We start from the raw sequence: 12030 nt of genomic DNA, 5'->3' as shown, positions 1-12030 counted from the left end.
TATTGGTATCCTTTACTATTAAAATATTTTAGTAAGCTTTCAGAAGAGAATAGAGGCTATTTCCATGTATTCTGTCTTTAACTGGTATTCTGCTGGAGTCTGTATATCTTATTTTTTTTCAGGCTAAAAAGACTCCATCAGACACAGGAAATTTGCAGGTCTTCTCTTCATATTCTGTGTTTTCAGCACACAGTGGGGAAACAAGAGAAAATGGGATAAATGATATAAAAACTTGCTTTTATTTTTATACCAGGCCCTGTGGCTCGCTTCTGTAATCCCAGCGACTTGGGATGCTGAGGTAGGAGGATCACTTGAGCTCAGGAGTTCCAGGCTGCAGTGAGCTAAGACTGCCCAATTGCACTCCAGCCTGGGTGACAGAGCAACATACCTTGTCTCCAAAAACAATAAACTGTAAAAAGATTACCTGAAGCCTAATCTGTGATGTCATGATTCAAAACTATACACATAAGCATTTTAAGAGTTTTTTCCTTGATTTTTGTTCCTGACTTTGCTTCTTTAAAAGAAATGTGTTTTTGTTGTTGGTTGATTGTTTTTGAGACGCAGTCTTGCTCTGTCACCCAGGCTGGAGTGCAGTGGCGCAATCTCTGCTCACTGCAGCCTCCGCCTCCTGGGTAGCTGGGATTACAGGCACTCGCCATCATGCCCTGCTAATTTTTGTATTTTTAGTAGAGATGGGGGTTTCACCATGTTGGCCAGGCTGGTCTTGAACTGCTGACCTCAGGTGATCCACCCGCCTCAGCTTCCCAAAGTGTTGGGATTACAGGCCTGAGCCACCAGTCCCCGGCCTTGAATAACATTTTATACTTGTTTCACTTTACTATTATCATAATAGCCAGTTATGCTTAGTGTTTGTATGCGGCCCAGTCTTAAGGACTAAGAAAATATATATGTATATATATAAAATATACGAATATAAAAATAAAAAATATATATATGTTCTTTTCCTACAGAATCATGCTGTTGCTCAGGCTGGAGTGCAGTAGTGCTCACTAACCTCTAATGCTGGACTCAAACGTTTATTCTGCCTAGGCCTCCCAAGTAGCTAGGGCTACAGGGACACACCACCAAGCCGAACTAATTCCTAAATTTTTTTATTTGTAGAGATGGGGGTCTCCCTATGTTCCCCAGGCTGGTCCTGAACTCCTGGCCTTAAGCCATTCTCCTGCCTCGCCTTCCCAAAGTGCTGGAATTACAGGCAGGAGCCACTGCGCCCGGCCAGTGCTGGAGAATGTAATGGAGATGATCCTGCCTATCCTTTTCCAGTCTAGTTTACCGTCGGAGAATACTTATTTCCATTTTTCCTATTTTGTTGAGTCTCTTCCCTCAGAATTTACTTTTCCGTTTAAATGACGTACGCAGCTTTTAAATTTGCACTGTAAAATTTATTTTGGCTCTCCCCGCCTGTTTTTTGCACATTAAAAATGAAAAAGTTTGTAGAACTAAGCTAAGCAGATGGTCTTCCTGCAAAAAGATTAGGCTGAAGTAAAGCATTGTTTTGGAGCTGGTTCACAGAAAAAAGGCAAAACTGGTTATCCTGACTTCAAGCTCCAAAATAAACTGCTTGCTTTCTCCGGGAAACTTCCCCCGCCACACACACTTGACTGCGTGGCCAGTCCTTTCGAAGCCTCTCGCTCCCAACACGGAGTTCCTCTCATTTCTTCAGTCGGCTCTCAGCAGCTGCTGCTGGTTTCTCGGCTCCAGCACCACGGGTACCGCACTCTGAAATTTACAAAGCACTTTACAGCACCGACTGTGATCCTCACAGTACTGTCCGGTGGCCTCACGCACGTGGCGGTGCAGCCTTTCAGGCCCAGAGCGGCCGGGAGCGAAGCCCGCAGACCTGCCTGGAAGCGCAGCGCGGTCGGTCGCGCGCCCCCGCGGCCTGGAGGCCTGGGCTTCGCCCAGCAGCGCTCGAGCACCGCTCAGTCGAGCCTCACACCGGATGCCACTTCATATTTGGGCCCAGAGCTCAATTCGCGCCGATGCGGTCGGCCGTCCTTAAATCACTTCAGCCAAGATCTCTCCCCGACTGCAAAGCAACCCTGAGCGGGAGCAGCAACCTCTCCGCGTCAGTCTTTTGGAGCCGCCGACATTCAGAGGGGCAGGACACGGGAATGCGCGCTGTCTTGCTTTACGGCGCGAGTGCGCGAGTTTGCGGCAGCGTGACGCCAGCAAGTTTTGGCGGGAAAAGCGCTGCATTTGGATTCCTGCAGCGGTGGGCAAAGCACAGTCCGGTGAGGAGGGGCGGCCGGTAGAGTAGGAAAGGCTTCTAAAGAAGGAGTTCAGGGTCTAGATTAGTGAGGGAGGGTACGGTGGGAGAAAGTTAGCATTAACTAGCGCAGGGGATTGGAGAGACTCCTGCGGAGGGGCGGTTTCGGAGGGTGGAGGGATGGTACCAGGAGGTTCCCGTTGTAGAGGGTGGGGGTGGGCAGGAGGGACTAACCCGCTGCTAGCTAAGAACCCCAAGGAAGGGTCCCAGCCCTTCCTTCCGCCTCTGGGGGCAGTTTGGCCCCGCCCCGGCCTTTGGGACAGGTGGGGCTGTGGATAGGGATGGGAATTGGAATTGAGCAATTGGGAGGAGGCGCTGCCGCAGGCGTCTTCTGCTCCGTTCCGCTCCCTGTATCCCCTTCCTCTCTTCCCCAGACCCCCACCTCTCCCTCCTCCTTCCCCAGTCGTTCACCGGAAAGCATTTATCTCCCACCTCTTCATCACAACAATTAATTTCCTCTGAGGCCTGAGGAGGGCAGAATTTCAACCTTCGGTGTGCGTGGGAGTGGCGATTGTGATTTACACGACAAAATGGCCAAGTTTAGAATAGTTGTTCGTGATTGAAAGACTTGGATAAATGTGGATGAGATATAAGGGGAAGGCAAGAGCTGTTATTTTTCGTGGGGAATCCTGGGGAGAGGCGGGGCGCAGTGGCTTCACAGGTGACCTTACACTCGCTCTCCATCTTTTCTGGATTCCTACCTTTTACAGCCGAAGTGCTCGGTGGAGTCATGGCAGTGCCCTTTGTGGAAGACTGGGACTTGGTGCAAACCCTGGGAGAAGGTGCCTATGGAGAGTGAGTTCTTTTAAGCTTGCCTCGTTTTCTTCTGAGTGCATATTCATTGTTTTGGAGTCTCATACTCTGGTGATTTAGAAAGTAAATGTTTGAGATTCAAGGGTTTTGGCAACTGAAGTTACACAGCCTTTTGCTAGGGTTAAAAATTTTTCCTTCCCTTTAAAAAAAAAAGTTTTCTTTGTAACGAGCTGGAAGGGACACGAAGTTGTTTCCGTGCCCACAAATTGCTTCTCAGGGTTTAAGCATCAAGGTTAATGAGCAAATGAGCAGACTCTGGAGATTGCCTGCCTGGTTTCAGATCCTTGCTCTATCACATACTGTCATTGTTTTGTGATCTTAGGCAAGCTTCTTAATGTCATTGTGTATCTCTCCTTCACTACCTTTTAGGATGGCAATAATAGTATCTACCCTATAGGAGCTTAGGACAGTCAGTTACACAAGCACATATAGTATTGGATTAATGCTCTTAAAAGTATATGAGTAGAATATGTATATATGTGATGTGGCTTAGAATTATCTCAATCTATTTTGTGAAGCGTTTATTAAATGACTTGTGTGACAGCATAATGACATCTTTGGAGGGTTAGCTATTGTATTTCACATTTTAGAAAGGAGTAGTGTGTGTTGAGAACATGGCAGAAACCACTTCCTTGGTTTCTCCTTTGTGGAAAAAGTAATAAAGGTAAAATAGTTTTGTATGAGTCATGTTTAATCTTTGGAAGTTTTAGAAGAAATGGAATTCTGTAATGTTAAAACTCTTTTCCTTTTTAGAGTTCAACTTGCGGTGAATAGAGTAACTGAAGAAGCAGTCGCAGTGAAGATTGTAGATATGAAGCGTGCCGTAGACTGTCCAGAAAATATTAAGAAAGAGATCTGTATCAATAAAATGCTAAATCATGAAAATGTAGTAAAATTCTATGGTCACAGGAGAGAAGGCAATATCCAATATTTATTTCTGGAGTACTGTAGTGGAGGAGAGCTTTTTGACAGAATAGGTATGGAAGAAATTTAAGATAATTATTTTAAACAAGTTTTTAAATTTGTTTTTTAAATCTTAGGCATGCTATTTGGTCGTTGTCCTTTCAAAATTGCTCATGCAACAGTGAAATTGGAATAAATTATCTTTAAAAAATTTTTCCACCTGGTGTTAATAACATAAAAGCATATATAGAGTCAATGAAAGAAAACTTCTTTCCCAAGTTATGTAAGTGATTTTGATTTAAGATTGGTGTCTTACAGAATTTAAGAGTGACAAACAAGTTTTATGCTACATCATAAATGCAATGTATCCTAAATGCAATGTATTGCCTACACAATTTTTTCTTTGTAGACATTCTAGTTACATGAAATCATTGTATACATTTACAGATCTAAAATAGCATGCTGTTTCCTCTTGGTTTACATGAAATAATTGAGAATTTTCTAGGATTGCTTTTTGTATATTAAGTAAATTATATGTTTGCTATTAATACTTAAACATTCTATGTAGAATCAAAGGATTGATATTTCAGAACACTGAGAAGTCCATAAAATCTTGATCTAAATTTATAATTTAAATTTATAATTTAAAGCTATTGTATTAGATAAGTTTATCAGTTAAAAACTGATAAACAGGTATTAGGATCTCCATTGTGACTCAGGGGAGAGTTGAGGGTAAAAGAAATGGAGTTAATGAGAGAGATCAAAATATAAAAAGATAAAAGAACTTTCATAATAAAACTGTGTTTGATGAAGGACCTCACAGGCATTCGTGGTTTTATACTGAGACTATATGAAGTTTAAATCTGAGCCAGGTGTGGTGGTACATGCCTGTAATCCTAGCTACTCAGGAGGCAGGAGGATTGCTTGAGCTCAAGAGTTCCAGGTTACAGTGAGTTATGATCTCACGCTAGGGTACTCCAGCCTGGGTGAAAGAACAAGACTCTATCTAAAAAAAAGTTAAATAATAAAAGAAGTATAATCTGTAAAATATTTAGTGAAATTGGCTTAGATTTGCCCAGACTTCCCCTTTGGCATTATATTTCAGGAATGAGAAAAATAATTAGCGTAGCACTTAGAAGTAAAGGGGGGAATTTGAAGGTTACTAAATAAATCAGGGTTAGTATAAGAGGAAGCAGAGGCTTTCAAGGCATGGCTTGCATTCTTGATTTGGATATTGGTTTTCTCTTTATAATTTTTCTGTGATGACTCCTTTTGCCATCTAACAGAGGTAAATGTGAGTTAAGCCCTGTATGTGTTAGTGGACTGCTGAATCGTTTGTTGGCATTTGCTTCTGTTTGCCTAAGCACATTTGTAAATGTCTAAGCTTCAAATTAAGAAGCTATGTGGTTGCTACCTGATTATATTTAGTCAATAAACTTACATTCATATTTGTTTTAGAGCCAGACATAGGCATGCCTGAACCAGATGCTCAGAGGTTCTTCCATCAACTCATGGCAGGGGTGGTAGGTATAGTTGTCTATTTCCCTTTTACTTAAAATTAGTATGAATACATTACATTACCAAATTCTAGTGTGTTTCTCTCTGTATCCCTCTTAGGTTTATCTGCATGGTATTGGAATAACTCACAGGGATATTAAACCAGAAAATCTTCTGTTGGATGAAAGGGGTAAGTTTAGCATTTTATCACTACCTAAAATGAAACAAAATAATTACCTAAATTATTTTAATTACCTAATTATTTTAATATAGCCATACAAGGCAAAATCAAGTCTTTTTGCATTACTGGAATTTCAAGACAAAATCTGAAAAATCAAGGAAATTTTGGAGACTTCGTATATTTGGAAATCACAAATCTCATTTGGCAATACAATTGCAGATGAGGTAGAGAAATCTGACCTAGGTGCAAGCCTAGCTCACTATATGTATAATAGTAATTTTTTTTTTTTTTGATACAGGGTCTCACTCTGTTATCCAGTCTGGGGTGTACTATATTATCACGGCTCATTGTAGCCTTGATCTCCTAGGCTCAAGCGATCCTACCATCTCAGCTTCCCGAGTAGCTAGGACTAACCACAGGCAGGTGCCACCATACCTGGCTAATTTTTAATTTTTTGTAGAGATGGAGTCTTCTTGTGTTGCTCAGGCTAGTCTTGAACTCCTAGACTCAAGCAGTTTACCGGCCTTAGCCTCCCAGAATGTTGGGATTATAGACATGAGCCACCATGCCTGGCCAAGAATAGTTTAAAATAATTCTTTAATGGATTAATAAAGTGAAGTTCCTGTGGAATACCCTGGACCTTAGTCTTGTCCTGTTCACTTTTTTTTTATGTATGACTTGGATAAATATGTAAGAAATTTAGTTATATTTTCTGAATGTCATCAAATTGAGAAGGATGGATAGTGAAAGCAGCTTTAGCTTACAGGGTCAGAATCAAAAAAGAAATGTCAGCTGTATGAGGCAGTAGTTTTTGTCTGGTTTAATGCTTTATTCTTAGTATTAGAATAGTGCTTAACAAATGGTGGGCTTTTTTTTTTTTTTTTTTTAAACCGAGTCTTGCTCTGTTGCCCAGGCTTGATCTTGATCTGTTGCCCAGTGACATGATCTCGGCTCACTGTAACCTCTACCTCCCTGGTGTAGGTGATTCCTGTGCCTTAGGCCCCTGAGTCGCTGGGATTACAAGCCTGAGCCACCACACCTGGCTAATTTTTATATTTTTAGTAGAGACGGGGTTTTGTCATGTTGGTCAGGCTGGTCTCGAGCTCCTGGCCTCGAGTGATCTGCCCTCCCTTGGCCTCCCAGAGTGCTGAGATTATAGGTGTGAGTCACCGCACCCAGCCTATACATGCTTTTTTCTTATGTGCATATGGATTTTACTTTTTACCCCTTTAAATTGAGCTTATATAACATAAAAATCTTTATTTTTATTTAAAACTTTAAAAATTCAGGCACACAAAAATTCTTATATATAATATTATAATGAAATGTAAATACATATATATCAACCCACCTGGTTTAAAAATACAACATTATTCGTATATAAGAATGCTCACAGTGGTGATGTTTTTAATATAGCAGACAACTAACCCAAATGTCTGTCAACAATAAATTTATGAAATGCATGACTTTTCAAGCCATGTCACAAGCAGTGACATGGATGAATTTCAGGTATATAATGATGTAGAGCAAGAAGAGACAGTTGCAAAAGAATTCATATGGTCTGATTCTGTTTATACAAAGTTCAAAAATATGTAAAACCTAGTATATTGTTCAAGGATGTAAACATGGAGAAAAAAACACGCAGAAAAGCAAGGGTATAATACAACCAAATTCAGAATGGTCTAAGAAAGTAGGGGAGGGAATGTATTTAAGGAAGTATTTACAGATTTCAAAGGAAATAGAACATTGTTTTTCTAAAGTGAGTGGGTGTTTATTACATTGTTATTCTTTATATCTTGTATTAATATACAAGATATAATGGAGTCTTTTAAAAAAAGAAATAAAATGTTACCAGTATTTAATGTCCTCCTGTTTATTTCATCACAAATATATTCTTCCTTTGTTTTTCTAAGAGCTAAACACATTCCTAAATTTAAATTTTATTATGTGCAGTTCTCTAACATAGCTGAGTATTATGTTACAGATGTAACAAAGTCCAAGGAATATTATAGTTATCCATTAGTATTTTAAGTGATTACTACTCATAAGTAATTTGGAACTCAGTCTCAGTGGTTTGTCCAATAGTGTCATATTTAACTATTGAAAAGATAATCAACTGGGTGCAGTAGCTCATGCCTGTAATCCCAGCATTTCAGGAGGCTGAGGCGGGAAGATTGAGTGATCCTAGGAGTTTGAGACCAGCCTGGACAACACAGACCCTGTCTTTATGAAAAATTAAAAGAAAAAATTAGCTAGACATGGTGGTGCACACCTGGAGTCCCAGCTACTTGGAAGGCTGAAGCAGGAGGATTGATCACTTCAGCCTAGGAGGTCAAGGCGGCAGTAAGCTGTGATCACATCATTACACTCTAGTCTGGGCAGCAGAGTGAGACACTTGCTCAAAAAAAAAAAAAAAAGGATAATCATAGTAGCTACCTCCTAAGTCAGATAGAGGTAAACATTTCGTTGGTTTACATATTGTGTGAATGTACTTGATTTTTAAAGAAATCAGTCCTCTATTTTGAGACATTTAAGTTGTTTCTAACTTAAAAAATACAATAGGACAGTGATGACTTTTATCAATTTGTGTAAAAGGCCAATGTAAAAATTGCGTCATGCTATAATATTTTTTATGCCATTAGCCTTTTTGTGCCACTTACGCACTATTTCATGTCAGTATTTATAGATATACCTTGTTGATTGTTTTCAAAACCTACCTCCACATTTTCCATTGTACAAATTTGGACATTTATTTACAAATAATATTGCTATGAATATTCTTATGTTTGTGAATTTGTGGGATTATTTCTATGGATATAGAAGTGGGAATTGCTATTTCAAAGAGTGAGTGTTTCACAGTTTAGTAAGTTTTGCCAAATTGCCCTCTGATAATAGAGGGCCTTTTCTAACGCTTAAGACTGGGTTAGATTCCTTTAGCTGTAAGATCCTGTAGTGCTCTATATTTTTATAACCTTCATAAAAGTTTTCTATCGTCAGTCTTCACTAATTTATCTGTTACCTGCATTGGATGGCATAGTGTCTGTCACTAAGTTACAGTAGATATTCACTAAATATAAGTTAAGTCCTTCCTGCAGTTTTTGTGTGTTGAAAATGGGAAGTTAGGGTGGAAGTTTGGTCTTCTGATTTTTTTTTTTTTTTTTTTTGTACAGAGTTTTTCCTCTTTTTCTCAGACTCCCTACTTTGAAGAAAAAAATTACTGTGGTTTGTTGAATTTTGGTGTGTCTTCACATATTTTCTTCTGCCAACTGGGTTTGTTTGCTGCTGAGAAAGTTGTGCCTAACATATTACTGATGTTTCCTTCCTGCCCTCCACCCTACTTGATGAGGGCCCTTGCTTTACTTTCAGCTCAGGTTTAGAGTGCTCTTTTCCAGAAGGGCAGCCCCTTCTGACTCCAGCCTCTTTCTTTAATCTGGTCCAGACTGTTCTGCGTGTTGATAATACTTCTTTTAAGTTAATAGAAGAGGTGAGGCCTTTTTCTACTTTTAGCATAGATGATTTATTTTATTTTTTTAAATTTCTTTTTGTCTATTTTGCTTATTTTAAGAGAAGTTCTACAAACCTTAAGAAACACCAGTGATTTTTTCTCAATAAAACTTAATTCCTGTAAGTATATCTATTTGCAAAACATTTTTATTCAGTGCCATCTTTTTTTCTTTTGGTTTAGATAACCTCAAAATCTCAGACTTTGGCTTGGCAACAGTATTTCGGTATAATAATCGTGAGCGTTTGTTGAACAAGATGTGTGGTACTTTACCATATGTTGCTCCAGAACTTCTGAAGAGAAGAGAATTTCATGCAGAACCAGTTGATGTTTGGTCCTGTGGAATAGTACTTACTGCAATGCTCGCTGGAGGTAAGAGCTATTTAATCATGGTAAAACTCCTATAAAAAGTCAGATTAGTTATACTGAAATAAATGAAATAAACCAAGGAATTCATGTTTATATAATAGTTTTTGTTTTCTTCTTTAAGAGACAGGGTCTCACTCTTGGCCAGATTGGAGTACAGTGAGCTATTATAGCTCACTGCAGCCTCAAACTTCTAGGCTCAAGCAATCCTCTGGCCTCACTCTTCCAAGTAGGTAGGACCAGTGGTGCCTGCTACAAGACATCTGGCTAAGTTTTAAAAATTTATTGTAGAGATGGGATCTTGCTGTGTTGTCCAGGCTGGTCTTAAACACCTGGTCTCAAGCAAGCCTTCTGTCTTGGCCTCCAAACTGTTAGGATTAAAGGCATGAGCCATGGTACCCAGCTTCTATAGTAGTATTTTAGATCAGTTTGGTAACTGCTGTAACAAAGTATCATAGACTGCATAGCTTATAAACAGCAAATTTATTTCTCACAGTTCTGGAGGCTGAAAGTGTGATATTAGGGGTGCCAACCTGGTCATGTTTCAGTGAGGGCCCTCTTCGTGATTTGCAGATGGCTGTCTTGCTGTGCTCTCTCATGGTGGACAGCCAAGAGAGCAGAAGCAAGCTCTACTGGTTGTTTTTTTTTTTTTTTTTTAAGACCAGAGTCTTGCTCTGTCACCCAGGCTGGAGTGCAGTGGTGCGATCTCAGCTCACTGCAACCTCTGCCTCCCAGGTTCTAGCAATTCTATCCCAGGCTCCCATGTAGCTGGGATTACAGGCATGTATCATCACACCCGGCTAATTTTTGTATTTTGAGTAGAGAGACAGGGTTTCACCATGTTGGCCAGACTGGTCTCAAACTCCTGACCTCAAGTGATCCCCCAACCTCAGCCTCCCAAAGTGCTGTTTTTTGGTTTTGTTTTTTTTTTTTAAATGACCAGATGTTGTGAGATATTGTGTCTGTTTTTTTGTTTTTTGTGTTTTTTTTTTGAGACAGGGTCTCACTCTTTTGCCCAGGCTGGAGTGCAGTGGCACAATTCAAGGCTCACTGCAGCCTTGAGCTCCCAGGCTCAAGCGATCCTCCTGCCTCAGTCCCTTCAGTATCTGGGACTACAGGCGTGCACCACCACGCCTGGCTAATTTTTTGTGGGTTTTTTTTTGTTTTTTTTTGTTTTGTTTTGTTTTGTTTTTTTCAGAGATGGTCTCTCCATGTTATCTAGGCTGGTCTTAAACTCCTGGGCTCAAGTAATCTGCCTACCTCGGCCTCCCAAAGTGCTGGGATTATATAAGTAGTGCCCTATAAAGACACAATATTGGCTGGGCACACAAGCCCTTATTAGACATTAGTAAGCTCTTAATAAGAGCACTAATACTATTTTTTGAGGGGTTCCATCACCAGGACCTAATTACATCTCAAAGGCCCCACCTCCGAATGCCATTGCATTATGAGTTAGGATTTCAACATGACTTTTGAGGGGGATACAAATATTTAGCACATTGCAAATAGTAACTTATTTATAATCCCAAAGATTTTTTAAGATGAGGCATGCATAGTTACTAAATATCACAACACTTAACTCTCCTGTGAATCATGTAAACATTTGTGAAAACAAGACTAGAGCAAGAAATGATTCATCTGGTTTTTTTTATTATTATTTTATTTTTTGAGACAAAGTCTTGCTCTGTCGCCCAGGCTGCAGTGCAGTGGTGTGATCTTGGCTCACTGCAGCCTTGACCTCTTTGGTTCAAGTGATCCTCTCCCTTTAGCCTCCTGAGGAGCCAGGACTATAGATGCACACCATCACACCCAGCTAATTTTATTTTTTTTTTGTAGAGATGGGGTCTCACTGTGTTGCCCAGGCTGGTCTTGAACCCTTGGGCTCAAGCAGTCCTTCTGCCTCAGCCTCCCAAAGTGCTATGATTACAGGCCTGAGCTGCCGTGCCTGTCCTGATTCATCTGTCTTTGAAGTGCCTCTAAAGTTTCCAAGTTGGGATTCTTAGTGTGAAAACCATATTGAATTAATTCAAAAGAAACTTTTCATGGATTTATATTATTATTTTTCCTTGAAATCTTTATAATAAGAACACTAAAAAAACTGGGACTTGCTTTGTTTTTAGAATTGCCATGGGACCAACCCAGTGACAGCTGTCAGGAATATTCTGACTGGAAAGAAAAAAAAACATACCTCAACCCTTGGAAAAAAATCGATTCTGCTCCTCTAGGTAACTGAATTATCTTGAGTGAAAGAGTACTGATTTCTAGGATATGAAGTCTTGTGCTATTTGAATTTTTTCTTACTTTTTTTTTATTTTAAACTTACAAATAATTCATGATCCTTGCAGACAAAATAGTAACTATAAGTAAAAATTAAGGAAAAAATAACTCTTTAGTCCCAGAACTCTTCAATAGATTTTTAAAAATATTTTGGGGAGTGTATATTCACAGCAACTTCAATCTGTGCTCTTAGGTGGCTTT

General features: G+C 39.8%; 1 protein-coding gene across 8 annotated transcripts in view; it reads left to right on the top strand.

Moving 5' to 3' along the window:
• Positions 1-1236: 1236 nt before the first annotated feature.
• Positions 1237-12030, top strand: part of CHEK1 (checkpoint kinase 1) — a 53591-nt gene continuing 42797 nt past the window's right edge. For 3 of the 8 annotated variants that reach the window (XM_003253354.4, XM_012495894.2, XM_003253353.4), the window contains exons 1-7: positions 1381-2255; positions 3001-3085; positions 3857-4080; positions 5465-5529; positions 5624-5693; positions 9370-9558; positions 11673-11777. In XM_003253354.4, coding sequence (XP_003253402.2) covers positions 3021-3085; positions 3857-4080; positions 5465-5529; positions 5624-5693; positions 9370-9558; positions 11673-11777 — 718 coding nt within the window. In that variant the 5' untranslated portion in view covers positions 1381-2255; positions 3001-3020. Of the gene's footprint in view, positions 2256-2471; positions 2891-3000; positions 3086-3856; positions 4081-5464; positions 5530-5623; positions 5694-9369; positions 9559-11672; positions 11778-12030 lie in introns of those variants that run through there. The other 5 variants (XM_030828918.1, XM_012495893.2, XM_030828919.1 and 2 more) reach the window with 4 other exon arrangements.

Source organism: Nomascus leucogenys, chromosome 15, assembly GCF_006542625.1.
Source record: "Nomascus leucogenys isolate Asia chromosome 15, Asia_NLE_v1, whole genome shotgun sequence".
Lineage (NCBI taxonomy): Eukaryota > Metazoa > Chordata > Mammalia > Primates > Hylobatidae > Nomascus > Nomascus leucogenys.
This window is presented reverse-complemented; position numbering and strand designations above follow the sequence as displayed.